This window comes from Nomascus leucogenys, chromosome 22a (assembly GCF_006542625.1).
Source record: "Nomascus leucogenys isolate Asia chromosome 22a, Asia_NLE_v1, whole genome shotgun sequence".
In the NCBI taxonomy this organism is placed as follows: Eukaryota; Metazoa; Chordata; class Mammalia; order Primates; family Hylobatidae; genus Nomascus; species Nomascus leucogenys.
This window is the reverse complement of record NC_044402.1, coordinates 97,318,864-97,338,486: the sequence shown is the minus strand read 5'-3', so window position 1 is coordinate 97,338,486 and position 19,623 is coordinate 97,318,864. Positions and strand designations below refer to the sequence as shown.

Sequence of the window (19,623 nt, the reverse complement as noted above, 5' to 3'; positions counted from 1 at the left end):
TATTCCAAAATTTTTATGCAGTTATGTTCACTTCCATTTTTATTGCTTAATAAATAAAATTCCAAGAAATACAGTAAGTAAACAAAAAAGAAAATATCCTACAAATTGAATTTGTTATTTTAAGATACGGACTCTTCATTTTAATTGTTTGATCACTGATCCCTTGACTTCAAAAAGATCAGAAATAAAAATGACACTTATAATTAATTTTTGGCACTAGATTTTATAAATAGATCATTCTTACCTAGCCTTAAGGAGTTCACTTTATGAATTTGGCAATCAAGAGTGAAATTAGTGCTTTCAAATATGTCCCTACCTAATCCATACACTAAATTAAAGAACCCATGATACAGTATGTGTCCTGAAAGGGAAAAAAAAAAAAAAAACAGCGTCCAGTTTTGACAACCACGCTGTTGTACAGCAAATAAAGGTAGTTTAGTCTCCCACGTGTCAAGCTAATAGCATCACTACCTATTTTTTAAATGGAACACTGAATTTTTTTCACCTGCCTTTCATCTGCATGCTTAACATGTTTGATGCCCCACATTTTTAAAAATTAAAAACAAAACTTTGTCAATATTCAATTTTCCATAATTTTTAGGGTGTAAAAAAGTATTTTTTAACATGACTTTTAAAATAAAGCCTCATCAGGGTGGCTCATGCTTGTCATCTCAGCGCCTTGGGAGGCTGAGGTGGGAGGATCACCTTAGGGCAGGAGTTTGAGGCCATCCTGGGCATATATCGAGACCTCCATCTTTACAAAAAAATTTTAAAAAGCCTTGTCAAAACTAGAGCAAAGTCATTCTAATAGATAATGGGGAACAACAAGGAAGGAACTTTACAAGTATAGATTTCTATTATATTAAATTGCTCTTCTGAATGATATAGAATTACACTACATTTTAGGTTTTCTTTCATTTATAAGGATTGAGGTAGTAGGATAAGTCCATGTACTACAAAAACTTAATTTTAGTCAACAGTTTCACCTCTCTTCTTAAACCCATTTATTGAAGCTATCAGCAAACAGTGAAACTGGTTAGGGTGAGAATCGTGAGGACGTTTGTGGTACACATTACTAAATTAAATATCCCTTTCTCTCACACCTGCTGTTCAACAAGCTAATTAACAGCTAGAAACAAAACACAAACAACAGATGAGAAAGGAGCGGTAGACACACCCACATTGGTGCAAAAGCCTCTGAATCCCGGGAGTGAAATGGCTACATTTGCATCTTGGTGGCCCAAATTCATAAACTGCAGTGAGTTTTATATGATGGACACTGTTTACTGAAAATGCCTCATTCTTGCCATTGGCTGAACATGATTCACTTTCAGAATTGCTGGATGCCTGAAAAGGTTTAGTCAGTTCTCAGCTGAGGTTGTAAAACTAAAAAATAAATAAATAAAAATAAACAGTTTAGGACCTGATTTTAAGACTTCTTAAAATTCATATGTTATTCCTGGGCTTTCTGGATTTGTGACAGTGATTTATATTTGACATTGGGGGAGAGAGGGTAGGAAGCAGAATGCCTATCTTCCCCAAGAGACAGATAGTTCTTTAAATATGGAGGCCTGGAGGCTGGAAAGGAATTTGGAATTTTTTTTTTTTTTTTTTAGTAGTGGAGGGGGCAGATGGGGAATGAGAAGGTACAATTGGAAGGAATAGGAATTGAGTCTTATGGACAGTATTCTTCCTTTTCTCCCAACAATATTGGCCACTTGTGAAGGAAATGGTAGATATTTCCTATTCAATAATAGCCAAAGGACAAGGTAACAGGAGTAGGACTGGGATATGGTCTAACAGCTCACAGAAAGTGAATCCAAGAAGGCTAGATTTGCCAAATGCAGACCTGCAAGCTGGCTACCAGCAACCCCTTCAAATAAAAAGAGGCATAATTATCAGAAGGAGAGTGTGTGGCTAAGGTGGACCCCACAGTGGAAAGACTCAAACTAGGAACCATTTTTTAAATTGACACACACACAAAATCAGGCTTGGGGGTATCATAGTTTTATTACATTAAAAGAAGATAAAGTTATATTATGATTCTTGTATAGGTTTTTATCTTCTTAAAATCTAAAACATATTTTTCTTATGTTTTTTGTCATTACTGTACCCATTAAATAGCTGTGGCACAATAGATATCTTACCTAAATGAAAACCTGATTTAATGAAATGAAATTGTATGAACTTTGGAGAAAACAATTCTTTGAATTATCTTGTTTAGCTTAGATTAGATTTGTGTGCCCTTGCTTTCTGTTGTAAATAATCTGTTCTTTATTGTGTATTTCATTTTCGTCTGTGGTGAGATTTATTTTTGAAGAGAGGTAAGATGGAGGAGAGAGGGGTCTGCCTGTTGGGCTGCAGGTGATCTGAGATCTGAGATCTATAGGTATCCTGCTGACGTGAGGTTCCCGGCAGTTCTGCTAAAAATTCTAAGCAGGAAGGAGGCCAGAAAAAGAGACAGAAAGATGCATTGTGAATTCCTACTGAAGTGTGTTGAATGAATTCAACACTCTAAAGACTGACCTCTTCTCTTAGAATGGGGAGAGAAGAGAGGCAATTGCTGGCATTAGGCAACTTCTGTTGGTTCCAGTGAGAAAAGTGAGCAAGTGCTGGCCATACAGTCTTGAGGTGGCTTGAAGACCATAGTTGATGCTTGAGCCAAGGCCTGTAGGATATGCCCAGAGAGAGAGAGACAGATGCCCAGGAAGAGGGAGCCTGTGTTACTGGCTACTGCGGGGACAAACCAATGGGAACCAGGAGAGGGTAGCCCATATGAAAATCCTTGGCCATTACCATGACCTTTTGGACAAAGTAGACCCTTGAAGCGGCGAGAGGAGCCTATGATTTCTCAGTCTCGGAGCCTAAGAAGAGTTCATTGGAAATCCAGTGGGATGGATTTTCTACTCTTGGGACATCATAGCTCTGTCTGCTCTGTCTCTTGTCCAACAAGTGCCTTTGGAAGAAGGGAAAGGCACCTTCTTAAATTCTCTCAATGTTTTTATGAAAAGAGTTAGTTGTGGAACAGTACTGAGGGGAGGAGACTTTTATAGGCATTTCCAAAGGATAGTAAGACTTTTGAAGGCTTCCGTTAGCATTAAAGCTGATGAGTGGTGTCAAAGTATACTTTTCAAAAAATTAAAAACATGACTGTCATAATAAGAGAAGAGTGAAATGTGTTAAACAATTTTTGAAAAATCTCATTAAGTAATGAGGGAACCAGTAAGATGCTAAAGCTTTTCCAAGGAGCATCTGAGGAACAGAGCATGTGTAGGCACTTTAATACAGTAATAGTAGAATGAGATTACTAGGTTAGATACCAAACTGGTTCATGTCCTACAGGGCAATAAGCTATGACCTCTGGAGGCTTTTATTTTTTGTTTTTTTTTTCCTACCAGACAGCAAAACTTTTATCCCTGCTGGAAACAGGCCGGGCACAGTGGCTCATGTCTATAATTCCAGCACCTTGGGAGGCCAAGGAAGGCAGATCACTTGAGGTCAGGAGTTCAAGACCAGGTTGGCCAACATGGTGAAACCCCGTCTCTACTAAAAATACAAAAATTATCCAGGTGTGGTGGTGCATGCCTGTAGTCCCAGCTGCTTGGGAGGCTGAGGCAGGATAATCACTTGAGCCCAGGAGGCAGAGGTTGCAGTGAGCTGAGATGGTGCCACTGCACTCCAGCCTGGGTGACAGAGTGAGAATCTGTCTCAAAAAAAAAAAAAAAGGCTTACCTCCGCTGGAAACAAATCTACGAGTTAACATTGTAATTTTCACAGAGAAATTGCCCTTAATTAACGTTATACTAAAAAAAATAATTGTTGGGTGGGCCTGTTTTTTGTTTTGTTTTGTTTTGTTTTGTTGAGATGGTGTCTCACCTCGCTCTGTTGCCCAGGCTGGAGTCAGTGACGTGATCTCAGCTCACTGCAACCTCTACCTCCTGGATTCAAGTGATTCTCCTGCCTCAGCCTCCCGAGTAGCTGGAACTACATGTGCGCGCCACCACACCTGGCTAATTTTTGTATTTTTAGTTGTATTTTTAGTAGAGATCGGGTTTCACCATATTGGTCAGGCTAGCCTCAAACTCCTGACCTCGTGATCTGCCTGCCTCGGCCTCCCAAAGTGCTGGGATTACAGGCATGAGCCACTGCGCCTGCTCTGGGTGGGCCTGTTAAATGATGCTTTTGAAAGGACATGAAATTATCCTCTTTGCCTATTTTTACAAGTTTAGGATCATTTATCTTAACAATGGGGACTATATCAATAACCTATTGATATTTACCCTTCTTACTTTCTTGCATCCTAAACTTATGCTACCCATGAGTGATATGATAATGGCTGATTAACATAGACCTTTCATTTTTGTCCTCCTCTCCCCTGCCCCTTCACACACACACACACACACACACACACACACACACACACACACACACACGCAATCACCACCACACACATGTAATGCAGGCAAAAAGAGCATGAAAGAAAATCGGGTGCCTCTTCCACTGATAGAACATAATATATCCAACTTACTGCTAATATAGAAGGGTGACTTAACCTTTGAAATACTCTGCAAAATTCAGAAGTTAAATAGGTATGGTCTAGGCCATTCCCTTAATATGAATATCAAGGGAATAGCCAAAGTGTCTCATTGTACTGAAATTTCCTTGCAACGATTACTGCCAGATCCAAATGAACCTGCAGCACTCATAATCATATCCCAAGCAGAGATATTAAGGGTGCATCCAAGGCATATTTTGCTGTTATCAGCAGCCAAGGCATTCACTTTGTATCTGAGGTTGGTGCTTCTGGAATTTGCTGGTGGCTGTTCCCTCAGAGATTTTCGCTGGCAGCTTTTCCAGCTGTCTCTCTTCTCTATCCTGTCTCCAAGATGTAAACATTCCTTCCCTCTTTTGGTTCGCTGCCCACACAAAAGAATGAAACCAAATTCAGTTATAGGAAAGTATTGGCACCAGATAGAATATTTCTTTATTAAGGTGAAGTATGATTCTGCTTAACCCAGATAGAGTAATTTTATATTTTTATTTTGCTTGGGAAAAATTGAATTTGGGAATTCTCTTACTACTTAATCATTTTAAACCAAAGCTGCTGTGGGACCTCCAAAATAATATGGGAACACTTTGATTATTTTTTTTTTTTCACATTTGGAATGGCTTCTGCAGCAATCCTTTGCATTACTTTCAAGTAAGTTAAAACCCTTATCGCCTGTGCAATCACTTTTGGTTTCTTTCAGCCTTGGGTGACTCCTTATGACTTCAGTAACCACGATGCCTTATCCCTAATGATAGTGGCTTTATTTTGTGTGAGTTAATCTTAATACTGTTTCTCATCTGGAACACCTATGGTGAGAGGAAAGGAATCACACTGTCTTATTATTTCAAAAACACATAATCTGGCATTTTCTGGACTGGTTTAGGTATTCTACAACCAGAAAACATGTTTGGAGTTCTTTTACTGGTATCTCACCTTTTTCATAGTATTGGTCCATCAATTAAATATAAAAATTTAATTTTGATGAATCTTCTTTACTTCCTTATGACCCCTGAAATGTAGACAACCCAAGGGTCACCTCATGATAAGTGATTTCATCACCTTGTAGCAGTAAACTGACATTGTGGTTTAGAAAGTCATACTTACCCTAGAGCATTTTTCAGTTACAAGACTATGTTCTATGAAAGGTCAGGTTTGTTTATTTGTTTGCTTGTTTTGCTGATTGATTGGTTGGTTGGTGTTTTTGTTTTTATAAGACTTTTATTTTTCTAAGGGCAGTTTTAGATTTACAGCAAATTGGATAGAAGAAGGCTCAGAAATTTCCCGTATACTCCCTGCTCCCCTCCTGCCCCATGCACAGCCTCCTCCATTATCATCATCCTCCACCAGAGGGTACATTTGTTACAAGTGATGGACCTACAGTGACACATCAAAATCACCCAAAGTCCCAGAGTTTACCTCAAGGTCCACTCTTGGTGTTATACATTCTGTGGGTTTGGAAAAATGTATAATGCCAGGTATTTGTTCATCATCATAGTATCATTCAGAGTGTGTTCACTGCTCTGTCTTCTGTGCTCTGCCTACTCATCCCTCCTCCCAACCTCCAACCCCTGGTTTTTAAAAGGTAGCAATGACTTTTATTTCCATTTTTTTTTGTTAAGACAAGATCTTACCCTGTTGCCCAGGCTGGAGTACAGTGGTGTGATCATGGCTCACTGCAGCCTCAACCTCCTGGGCTCAAGTGACCCTCACACCTCAGCCTCCTGGGTAGCTGGGACTATAGGCACGACCACTATATTTGGCTAAGTGGTTTTTTTCATTGTTTGTAGAGACAGGTTCTCACTAGGTTGCCGACGCTGGTCTCAAACTCGTGGGCTCAAGTGATCCTCCCACACTGGCCTCTCAAAGTGCTGAGATTACAGGCATGAGCCACTGCATCTAGCTTCAAATTGTTTTTATAAAGGGAAAATCTGTCCAAAATATAAGATAACCAGCAATGTGTTTGGTAATTCTGCAGTGTCAAAGCAAGCAAGCAAATGTGTTATCATCCAATAATTAATTCCACTAATGCTGTCTCATTCACTTACCAGATTTAAATTCAGTTCTATAAACATTTATTGAATGCCTACTACATAGTATGGGTAGTGCCTGCCCCTAAGGAATTTGCAGTTTAGTGGCCATGAAGTAATATACTGAACTAACAGTAATACTGGTCAGAATGTATTATTGTTTTAATAAAGCTGTACTAGTCAGAAAAACATCAACCCCTTACATTTTTATTGGATATGGTGCAGAATATAGCTAAAGGGATCTTGGAAATCATCTGATTCAACCATTTCACTCTTCAATAGAAATTTATCTTATTCTCTAGTAATGTTTATTTGTTGTAGAAAGTTTAGAATATGCAAAAAAGTAGAAACAAGGAATCAAAACACCCATAGTTTCACTACCTCCACTCATATGAACATTTTGGTGTATTTCCTTCAGGTTTCCTTATCCATGTATTTTATTTTCTACATCTATTAGGTAACATTGAAGGTGTAATTCTGTATGCTGATTTTTTTCATAACATACCATGACATAATCCTTTCCCAATGTCATTAAAAACTCTTGATATAATCACTAAATGATATTCAGTTATTAGCTCAACCATAACTTAGCTCTTCTACAATTTAGGTTGTTCATACTGTTTCACTATAAAATGGCTTTGGGCTTAAAACTTTATCAGGATAGAGTCTCTGAAGTAGATTTACTACGTCAAAAGTATATGAACATTTTTAAGGCTCTTGCAAGGTAGTTTTAAATACCATGCATTTTGCATGTTGTGTTCGGATCTGTTTTCACAGTGGATTTCATTACCTTTCCTTACACATACTACAAGCTCTTCTGCCTTTTAATGGGCAAGGAAATCATCAGGAACTGAATACACACTGGAGGGTGGAGATAAACAGAGTCATCAAAATCTGCTCCCAAGAAGAAATGGAAACTTAATGTAGCTAAGCTTTCAGTAGCACCCTCCTTAATTTGTGTTATTGCCTTTTAAAGTTGCATAGACCGCCTATAATCCCAACACTTCAGGAGGCTGAGGTGGGTGGATCATCTGAGGTCAGGAGTTTGAGACCAGCCTGGCCAACATGGTAAAATCCCATCTCTACTAAAAATACAAAAATTAGCCAGGCATGGTGGTGGGCGCTTGTAATCTCAGCTACTTGGGTGGGTGAGGCAGGAGAATCACTTGGACCTGGGAGGTGGAGGTTGCAGTGAGCTGAGATCGCATCACTGCACTCCAGCCTGGGTGACAGAGCGAGACTCTGTCTCTAAATAAATAAATAAAGTTGCATAGACCTTGACTTATGCAACTATAGAAAGTTAATGGCTCCTTGCTTATGGAATTGGAGTTGGGAGAGACAGAAACTAAATTAGGTTTGATTCATACATACATTCATACAAACTACCGAGTTTCTGGTAATTGTTCTTAATAACAATTTCTGGGAACACAGATTCTTCTAATAGCTGTGAAGGATATGAGTGGAATCATGAGAGATGGTCACTGCTGCTACAGATATGCCACCTTGGAGATAAGAGTTGAATTGGGGCTGAGCCTGAGGTTCTTTGTGGATATGCAGAAAGATTGGGGGTCCACTGGGGTCCAGCGTGGTTTGGCACGTCATATCAGTTCTGAGACCAAAACGCCCATGGGATCTCCCAACCTCAAACCAGTCCCCTGGGATCCTCTGAAGGGAGGAGATTGACACAGCCTGGGTGGTCTGGAACTTCTGCAGACTCAGCCCCCTGTTCTGGGCTAAGCCAAGGGCAGGTCATAACCTGACCAGTACTGGCTGCACAATTGACTCAGAAGTGGCCCTGAGGTTGTCTGAATAGCTTTTCACTCTTCATCATAGACAAGCAGAATGTGAGAATTTGTGACACAGGCACCAACTTTCCAGGGGCCCTGGCCTGCTTCCACCCCTTCATAGACTTGAAGATCCATAAAAGTCCTCTCAGTCTTCACTGCTAAAAGATAAAGAAATCCATTTTTAACCTCTCCTCAGAGAACCTCCTTTATGTGATCCCCAGGGATATTTTCTGATTGGTTTTCTAGCTTCTCCCATCCCTTCTAATTTGTGGAAACCAGTGTGTAGTTTAGAAACAACATGAGAGAGGCTTACCTCAGACACACCAGCTATACTTTTCTCTTTTGGCAGCCTGAGTCATACTCACTTTCTATTTTCTTAAATTTTAAAACTGGTGTAGATTAGCTTGAGGTCTCTCAGGGCCCCTGGATTTTTCCCTGCCATGTTTTCACGTAGTCTGTCATAATCTATACTATTTATACAGCTTGGCTTCCCAGCTTAAGTGTTATATTTATGTGTTCCCTCACAAATTTGGATGATAAGATTACTGTTTTGTTAACTCAGCAGCCAGTTGGCTTACCATTGAGTTCCTATTTGTTCTTGATTTTCTTATCACAGATTCACTTTGTAGAAGAGGCTTAAATTTAACCTTCTATTGCCTTTGCTGCTTTTAAATCCAAAGCATTGAGATGCTGTTCGTGTGAGTCCTCCAATCCTGTGGAAATGCCTCCAGATTGAGAAACTGTCCTATGAATTATTGTAATTTCAAATACAATAATATTCTTGGACCAAAAACTCCACTGTGCATCTCAGCCATTCCCCCAAGTGAACCAGAGAGTTCATGACTTACAAATAAGGCAGCTGAAAAGTTGGCTTGCACTGTTGTACTGCCTTCTTTCTCTCCATATTCTCTTCAGGCACCTATCTTCACTTCTCAGTAGGAGTTTGAGGTTGATATTTCAACCTCAAATCTGATTATTTTTCACCCAAACAGAATCCTGACAAACACATGGTGGTTGGTGAAGGCTATGGAGAAGAAGTGGGGTCAAGCAGTGCTGTACTCTACGTAGAACCTTCGTGAATGATTAATCAGTTAAGAAAAGAAGTAATTTGGGGTTAAAAAATAAGATTAGGTAGTCCGGATGAAGGCCTTATTATTAAGGCAGACATTTTAATAGATTTTTTTTTTTTTTTTTTTTTTTTAGGCAGAGGACCAAGTCAGTCCTTGGAATGAGTGCAAAGTTTATTGTGCCAATAGAAGTCCATGGTGACATACTAGATATGAACATTGGATTTATGAATGTATTTGAGCATGAGAACTAGCATGTGAATGCATGGATTGTGTAAATGTTGATAACCATGAAGATGTATTAAATGGGAGTATTCTTACAAGAAGGTTATAACTAGTTTTGTTATATTAGGCATAAAATTGTACTCTCTGATTTATAACTACAAGCTCTATGTGCAGAACTCATTGCTTTTTATAATGTTGGTTCTGTGGCCATGTATTCTTAGCTATAACTGTGTTTTAAAAGAGCCATTCTGTTTCTGGATTTTGGCAAGATAGGTTGAGGTTGATCTCTGTAGAGCAATGTTGTTTTCCAATAATATTACAGACCACGAGCTGAATTACGAGTTTGTATAGCAAGGCATGGTATGAGCTCTCTCTCTCTCTCTCTCTCTCTCTAGCCCTCATATGCCTCCCCTGAGACATTTATGAGACTAGAGTATCTGAGCAGTGCTGAATATCTGCCTCATCCCTTGGATTCAATATGTTTAGGACCAAATCTTAACTTAGAAAGAAAAGTTAATTCAAATTGTAAATGCCAGTTTTAAATGACTTGCAAATTGCTTTTCTCTCCACTTTTTTACATTGTCTTCTTAATTAACAAAGAAGAATCACTAAAGGAAGGGGACTACTTAGAGCAGCTAGATTCCAATCAACATCCCCAGTGATTGCTGCATAACTAAGATGAGTACTAACCACTCCTTAGAAAACAAAGAAGAAAGTCTCAAAGATTAAAGAAAATTGTTAAAGTTAGAGACATAAACAGACCCAAATACTTAAAAAAAAAAAAAAAAAAAAACCAGCACATAATTCTCTTTGTTTCCTGCCCCCATCCCTGCGCTACTTGTGAAATATCAGGGGAAAGTTCAGCTTATCAGTTGATTGGAAGGCATTGTTGTGTAAAGAACATGGGTTTTAGGTTAGATCTAGGTTCAATTCCCTAATCTGTCCTTTACTGGCTGTGTGAATCTGAGCAAGTTACTTAATGGATTACTCAAGGATTTATTGAGATGATTCATGTAAGGCCCCTAGGAGAGTGCTTGACTCGTAGTAAATGCTTACTAACTTTCGAATTTTATCAGTGAAAATCTTCATCATTATTTATTACCACCACCATCACCTTCATCATCATGGTGATCATTACCATCACCACCACCACCACCACCACCATCATCATCATCACCATTTCACTCTCCTAGTTTTCCTTCAGCCTCTCTGTCTACTCCTTAATCCTCTCTGCAGACTCTTTTCCTCTTCCAAACCCTTAAAATTGAGGTTCCTGAGGGTTATATCTTAGGCCTTTTCCTGTCTCCCATTAGACATTCACTCTCGGTGGGGCTTCATACATCAGCCATTGATGATGATTCCCAAATCCATAACTCTTTCCCAGATCTCTCTTCTAAAGCCTGCCACCTTATATGCAGCTGTCTACTAGACACCTCCCCTTGAATGTCCCATTAAAACTGAGACTCAATGCATCTCTCTCTACTTTGATCTTGCTTCTTCCCTTTGTTTCTTATGAAGAAGGCATCACCATTCACTCCATTACTAAAGCTAGACAATTCAGAGTCATCCTTGACTCTCCTCTTTCCCCACCTCCAATGTTCAGTCAATGATCTGTGTCCATTCCACCTTCTAAACTATAAGCTGTATGTCTCTAAGCTCTATTTAGGGACCATCTTAGAGTTGTAATCTCAGTGCCCGGCATGGGGATCAATGAATAATTATCGAAATTAATGAATAAAAGAGTGACACTTGGCCGGGTGCAGTGGCTCACGCCTGTAATCCCAGCACTTTGGGAGGCCGAGGTGGGCAGATCACCTGAGGTCAGGAGTTCGAGACCAGCCTGGCTAACATGGTGAAACCCCGTCTCTACTAAAAATACAAAAATTAGCCGGGCATAATGGTAGGCTTCTGTAATCCCAGCTATTCGGGAGGCTGAGACAGGAGAATTGCTTGAACCTGGGCACCAGAGGTTGCAGTGAGCTGAGATCGTGCAATTGCATTCTAGCTTGGGTGACCAGAAACTCCAGCTAAAAAAAAAAAAAAAAAAAAGAGTGACACTTCTGCTGGGTGCCGTGGCTCACGCCTGTAATCCCAACATTTTGGGATGCCAAGGCAGGTGGATCAGAAGGTCAGGAGATCGAGACCATCCTGGCTAACATGGTGAAACTCCATCTCTACTAAAAATACAAAAAACTAGCCAGGCGTGGTGGCAGGTACCTGTAGTACCAGGAGGCTGAGGCAGGAGAATCACATGAACCCAGGAGGCAGAGGTTGCAGTGAGCTGAGATTGCGCCACAGCACTCCAGCCTGGGCAACAGAGCGAGACTCCATCTCAAAAAAAAAAAAAATAGTGACACTTCCATTTCTATAACCTCTTCTGTAGTCAGGCCACCATGAGTTCTCACTGACTTATTAATTCACAATTTAGAAATCCCGCAGTTGAAATATCTTAATATGCCTCCTGCTTCTAGGGTAGCAGTGCCCACCCCCAGCACCATTGTAGTTCATTTTCCACACTGCAGCCAGAGTGGATTTTATGAAACTCAAGAATCTGATCATGATCATGTCTCTTCTGATAATGACCTGGTTTATAACTATTGTCCTGGAACACTCTCAAAAATGTAATAGTATATTGTCTTCTAGTCCCTGTTTGTCGTATTTGTGATAGTGGGGGAAATGATTCTGTGTTCCTTTGACTAAAAGTTTATTCTAGGACAGGATTTGGGGTTGGTACACACTGTCAATTCCAGGAAGTCTTGCAGGTGATAATGTTGCAAAACAAAGCAAAGAACAGCTGTTTTCTAGCCTTATCAAGCAGTTAGGGCTACTTTTATTTCAAGTATGTAACAGAGATTGGTTTTAAAGTTATTTGCTTTGAAGTTAAAATTACGTTTGCTCTCATTTTTCTAACAGATACTAGATTATTTAAGTTCCAGATTCTGTTTTCACACTAATAAGAAACAAACACAAAGTGTCTCATACTTCCAATGTAATTATAGTATTGTATTATTTGCAAATTTGAAATTACATGCTTTTAGATGGTAATTTTTACACCATTATTTGATTTACCAAAAAATCCTAACATCATAGCATTTTGTTCCACATGTATTGACTAGAAAGGAGTTCTGAATCTATCTGAGAGTCTGTGGACATTATTAAATTAGGTGAAAGGTTAATAGCTTTTTTCCAAATAGAAATCGCTTTAGTGTTTTTCCGATTACAAAACAATACATAGCTGGGCATGGTGGTATGCCCCATAGTCCCAGCTACTCAGGAGGGTGAGGCAAGAGGATTGCTTTAGCCCAGGAGTTTGGGGCTCTAGTGTGCTATCATTGCACCTGTGCTCTGCACTCCAGCCTAGGTAATGTAGCAAGCCCTGTCCCTTAAGACAAAACACACACACAAACAAAACAATACACATTCACTGGAAATATAAAGAAGAAAATAAAAATCTTCTATAACATCACTTTTAGGTTATTGTGTTAAACCTTGTAAGGTATGTATTTCTATATCTAGGCTTTTTGTTTTCCTGTATATATAGTCATGTCAATACTGCTTTTTTTAAAAAAAAAAATGAAAATAGTGTTATTCAACACTTATGGTTTTAAAATGTGTTTTCCGCTTGACAAGCTTTGGACTTACAGGGAGGAAAAGAGGTAAAGTAGATTTTTAGAAAGTTTTGCTTTCCAGTGTTTTGGGTGCTATAATTTCCTCTTCTCCATCCCCATTAGGAAAACATCTATACAAACTTGTATTAATATTATGGGCTAGGTATGGTGGCTCACACTTGTAGTCCTAGCACTTTGGGAGGATGAGGTAGGAGGACTGCTTGAGCCTAGAGTTTGAGACCAGCCGGGCAACATAGTGAGACCCCACCTCTACAAAAATAAAAATAATAAGTAAAAAACAACAACAACAACAACAACAAAAACACTTGTATTGCTCTTTGAATCAGTCAGGCTTCATTTGCAGGATTCGGAAACCACTCTAGCTATTTTAAGCAAAAAAAAAAAAAAGTTTTATTTAAAAAAACAGTGCTTACAAGATTATTGGAAGATCTAAAAGAGTGGCCTTTAGGTGGGCCTCCAGAAATAAGCCTGAACTGATGAACTGGACTGTCAGGGGGCTGCCTCTGCCCCGTGATCAGGAAGATAAGGAATCAGAAAGCAGCCACTGGAATGACTGTTTCCACAGACACACCACCCTAGCTGATGTTCGGGGACAGTCTTGTTACCCCCACTAATATTGCCTCAGGAGTCACACAACTTTTTGGCTTGATCCACACTGCCAAAAAAATGAATGTCTTGCATCCCTGTGTCTTGCTTCTCTATCCTCACTAAACTCATGGCCTCTACACTGGAAGCTAAAAGACAAAGTCTTCATGACTATGCTCACCATTGGAAATCACAGATTTTCTCTGCCTCTCTTCCGTCTTCTAAAGGCACTGTTCTCATGACCTGCTAATTCACAGGCAGCATAGGGCTCTTTGTTTTTTTTGTACAAGTTGGTGTGAACAAAGTTCACAATATCTGGTTGAAAGGCAGGCTTGAACACAGCAGGCAAAATGACGTTTTTGCCAGATAACTCTCCCTTTTTGGAGTCTACTGCAATCAGTGGATGAGCACATGCCATGGTAGGATGAGGAGTTTTAGGGTACTGGCAGAGCTGTGGCTCCAATACCCAGAATCTGAGGTGATGAGACTCATCGTTCTGGCTAGGATGCCTTTGGAAATATGGGTCGTGAAGACTGCTTGTTTGCACCAACAAAAACCTGGTGCCATTGGCACTGTAGAATGAACACAACCCAAAAATGATATGCCATTTGCTCTGCCCCAGCTGCCTCAGCCTTATCAATGCTGGTCATGTCTAAAGGTCATTGTATTGAGGAAGTTCCTGAACTTCCTTTGGTGGTTGAAGATAAAGTTGAAGGCTACAAGAAGACCCAGGAGGCTGTTTTTCTGCATACGAAACTTAAAACCTGGAATGATATCAAAAAGGTCTATGCCTCTCAGCAAGTAAGAGCTGGCAAGGACAAAATGAGAAGCCATCATCGTATCTGACACAGGATACCTTGCATCACCTGTAATGAGGATAATGGTACCATGAAGGCCTTCAGAAACATCCCTGGAGTGACACTCCTTAATGTAAGAAAACTGAACAGTTTGAAACTTGCTCCTGGTGGGCATGTGGGATGTTTCTGCATTGGACTGAAAGTGCTTTCTGGAAGTTGGATGAATTATATGGCACTAGGCATAAAGCTGCTTCCCTGAAGAAAATCTTCCCATGCACAAGATAAGCAACACAGACCTTAGCAAAATCTTGAAAAGCCTAGAGATCCAAAGAGCCCTTCGAGCAGCAGGCAAGCAGATTCATTGCAGAGTCCCAAAGAACCCATGAAAAATCTGAAACTCATGTTGAAGCTAAACCCTTATGCAAACACCATGTGTCAGGACACCATTCTTTGCCAGGCCAAGAATCACAAATTCAAACCGTCAGAAGGACAGAAAACCAAACACCTCATGTTCCCACTCATAGGTGGGAATTGAACAATGAGAGCACTTGGACACAGAAAGGGGAACATCACACACCGGGGCCTGTGGTGGGGTTGGGGGAGGAGGGAGGGATAGCATTAGGAGATATACCTAATGTAAATGACGAGTTAGTGGGTGCAGCACACCAACATGGCACATGGATACATGTGCAACAAACCTGCATGTTGTGCACATGTACCCTGGAACTTAAAGTATGATAATAATAATAATAAAAATATCCTAAAAAAAATAAAAAAACAATCACAAACTCTGGGGGATAAGGTAGCAGCAGCCTCAGCAGCAGCAACAGCAGCAGCAGCACTAGCACTAGAGACTAAATCAGATGAGAAGGGGTTGCAGGAAGAAGCCTGTGGTAGGAAAGAGAGGAAAAAATGACTTGGTGTTAAGAAGCAGAGGAAACCTCTAGTGGGAAAAAAGGCAGCAGCTACCGAGAAAACAGCAGCTTAAAAGCAGCCAGCAGAAAAGAAAGCTACCACAGAGGAAAATAATCCTACTGCATAAGCTTTTAAATGTGTTTATTCCATAAAGATCAAGCCATTTTGGACACCTTATTTTTAATAAAGACCTGATCAAAGAGGCAGTGAAGAAAAAGAAAAGTTCATGCATCTATCTGGAAGAGCTGAAATCACCTCTGGAGCTCTAGCTCAAGGGAGTCTAGGAAATGTGGTGTTTAGCTGTCCAGCCTCTGTAAGTTAGGGCAGCCCAAGCCCACCAATCAGGAAGCTGGAGTTGGATGTTGACGACCATCATAGCACATATCGAGGCTTTGGATACAGGATTTGCATTCCTTTTGGATGTGTCACTATACAAAGAAAAGCTTCAAGATCCAGGCCTGGTGACTTGTGCCTGTAGTCCCAGCTACTCCAGAGGCTGAGGTGGGAGGATCACTTGAGCCCAGGAGTTCAAGGCTGCAGTGAGCTATGCTCACACAACCACACTCCAGCCAGGGTGGCAGAGTGAGACCCTGTCTCTATTTTAAAAAATGAAAATAAAGAGCTTCAAAGCAAGATAAAGGGGAACAATTTATCTGAAAGTGTAATATATACCACTATAATTTATTTAACCTATACTATTGCTAGTTATTATTTTTTCTATTTTTTCACATAAACAAACAATGTCTTAATAAATGGCTTTTATCAGAGTCACTAATAGCCTCCTCCATTTTGCTAAACACAGTGGTCAGTTCTCAGGCCTTATATTGCTAAACTCAGTGATCACAGTGGTCAGTTCTTAGGCCTCATGTTGCTAAACTCAGTGATCAATTCTCAGACCTGGCTGGGCACGGTAGCTCATGCCTGTATAATCTCAGCAGTTTGGGAGGCCAAGCTGGCAGTATTGCTTGAGCCCAAGAGTTTGAGACTAGCCTGGGAAACTTAGTGAGACCCTGTCTCTACCAAAAAAATTTTTTTAAAAGTTAGCCAGGCATGGTGGCACATGCCTGTAGTCCCAGTTACTCGGGCAGAGTGGGAGAATCCCTTAAGCCTGGGAGGTTGAGGCTGCAGTAGGCCGAAATCATACCACTGCACTCCAGCCTGGGTGACAGAGTGAGACCCTGTCTCTTAAAAAAAAAAATTCTCAGGCCTTATTTTCCCTGATCTGTCATGACAGATGACTGCTGACATGACTGCTCATTCTCTTCATAAAACTCCTTCTTCATTTGGTTCCAGAACCTCATGTTCTCCTTGTTTTCCTTGTAGCTCACCTGCTCAGTCTGAGTCTTCCTGCTGGTTCCTCCTCATCTCTCCAGCTTTTAGTGGTGGGTGCCCCAGGCATCAGTCCTGGGACCCCGTCTCTTCTTTGTGTACTCTGTTCATCTCATCCAATCTTATGTCTTTAAATACCCTGAACTCCAAACCCATGTATCCAGCAACTTCCTGGATAAGATGTCTTTTTTTCTTGAGACAGAGTCTGGCTCTGTTGCCCAGGCTGGAATGCAGTGGTACAATCTCAGCTCACTGCCACCTCCACCTCCTGGGCTCAAGCCATCCTCCCACCTCAGCCTCCTAAGTAGCTGGGACTACAGGTGTGCACCACCACACTTGGTTAATTTTTGTATTTTTTTGTAAAGATGGGGTTTCGCCATCTTGCCCAGCCTGGTCTCGAACTCCTGAGCTCAAGTGATCTTCTCACCTTGGTCTCCCAAAGTGCTGGGATTATAGACATGAGCCACTGCACCTGGCCAAGGTATACTTTTAGATGCTTTATAAACATCTCAAACTTCACATGGCCAAAACTGAACTTCTGCTCATTTCCGCTGTATATATCCCACTCACAGCCTTCTTCATCTCAGGTCATGGTACCTTCATCCTTCCATTTGCTTAGGACAAAAACTGGGCGTCATCCTTGACTTCTCTCTTTCTCTTACATTCATATTCAGCCTGTCAGTGTATCCTGTTGATTTTACCTCCAAAAATATCCACAATCCAACTGTTTCTCTCATCTCCACTGCCTCTTGCTGGTCCAAGCCACTGTTATTTTTCTCTTGGACTATTGCCCCAGCTCCTAAATTGTTTCTGTGCTCCCACCCTTGTCTCCTTAGAGCCTAACAGATCATGTAACTCCCCTGCTCAAAACACTCCACTGAATTTCCACCTCACTTGGGATAAAAGTCAAAATTCTGACAATAGCCCACACAGCTTTCTTTGACACCTCACCCCCACAGCCACCATCTCTCTGATTTCTGTCCGGCCATTCTTACCCTTGCTCACTTGGCTCCAGCCTCCTGATGTTCTTAAGCACACCTGTCTGTAAGGGTCTTGGCAGCTGCTGGCCCCTCTGCTTAGAATGCTCTTCTCCAAGATATTCACAAGGCTCCCTCATCTCCCTCGAGACTTTACTGGGCCATCACCTGCTCAGTGAGGCTTTCCCTAATCACCCTACATAAAGTTACAAACTAATCTCCCCTCGAGCTCTTTGAACCTTCCTTCTCTACCATAGCACCTTGCACTTTCTAATAAACTATGAAACTTCTTTCTTTTATTGTATGTCCACTCTGCAATAGGAAAATATATTTTTAATACTTGGTTTATTGTTGAATTATCAGTGCAGGGAACAGTGTCAGGACACATGGTAATCATTCATTGAGTATTTATTGTATGAATGCATTTCCTTACATAGGCACCATTGTGCACTCTTCTAATTATTTATTAGGATTGAATCCCTAAATTCAAAAGATATGCACAAATTGCCCAGAAAGGTGTTTTGTTTTGTTTTGTTTTGTTTTTCCCTCCCCTGTCTCTGAGTCTGCTTGCTAGGGAACCAGAAAGGTTTTAACAATTTGTGCTCCCACCAAGGATCTACGAGAATGTCATTTTCCTGCCACCCTTACTAACACGATGCCCTAGTCACACTGGTCTTTCCATTCCTTGATCTTACCATGTTTGTCCTCTCTTGATGCATATCATTGACTATTTCTTCTTCCTGAATACTCTCCTGCCACACCTTTATCTGGTTTAATTCTTCTTATTTAGGATTCACTTGAAGTGTCACTTCCTTGGAGAAGGCCTTGCCTGGCCATCTGCTGTAAAGCAGCCTGTCAGTCACTCCATATCACATCCCCGTATTTTATTCTCATTACAGCATGGATCATTTCCAAATGTTTTCTTATTTGTATATTTATTTGTCTATGCTTCGTTTTTCCAAAATGTAAGCTTCATGAGAGCAGGAGTCTTGTCTTTTTCAACACTATCCACACTATCTGCAGTAAATGTGTGTTTGATAGTAGAATCAATACTGGGTCTTATTTTTTTCACTATTATCAGTTTGCCAGGTGAAAATGGATATAACATGAATTATTTTTCTGGATGCAAGTGCTGAAGTGATCTAGAAGTTTAAATATTCTGCTAGCATATTTGTTTTAGATATGTTATATCAGATTTTTATATTACTGATAAATTGCATAACTTCTCAAGTTTCTGAGGCCTCTTTTCTTATTTACACCAACATTTTGCAAAATTTGGACTCATGTACTGTTGTTTGCTTTTTGTCTCCACAGCTTTTGGAAAGAACAAACAATGGGTTTGAAGAATCAGATTCTGGTGCTACTAAGAGTCCACTCCACTTAGCTGTAAGTGAGATGCCATGAGCAGCTTCACCTGTTACAAAAAGAACCTAAGCATTCCTAAAACTAGACTGTTCTTAAAATATAAGTGTAGTAACACAGTGATGAGTGGTAACGAAAGTAGTCCGTGGTTAAAGGCACAGACTGTGGAGACAGACTGCCTTGCCTTCCAATCCCAGCTTCCTCTGCTGGTGATCTTAGACACATGACTTACCCTGTCTTGAACCTCAGTTTCCCCATCTGTGAAATGAGGGCAAATGAAAAGAGATAATGCACCTAAAGCCCTTACCCTTTATTCTTGTTGTAAAGTTTAACAGTCTTTAAAATTCAAAGTGTACATTTCAGTTTAAGAGATT

General features: G+C 40.4%; 1 protein-coding gene and 1 pseudogene across 3 annotated transcripts in view; both read left to right on the top strand.

Annotated features, from left to right (window-relative positions):
• The window catches only part of ANKRD44 (ankyrin repeat domain 44), a 330,782-nt gene that overhangs the window by 272,661 nt on the left and 38,498 nt on the right, over nt 1-19,623 (top strand). For all 3 annotated transcript variants that reach the window (XM_030802956.1, XM_030802955.1, XM_003253880.4), the window contains exon 17: nt 19,202-19,273. In XM_030802956.1, coding sequence (XP_030658816.1) covers nt 19,202-19,273 — 72 coding nt within the window. The remainder of the gene's footprint in view (nt 1-19,201; nt 19,274-19,623) is intronic.
• On the top strand, nt 8,032-15,708 carry LOC105738636 (annotated as a pseudogene).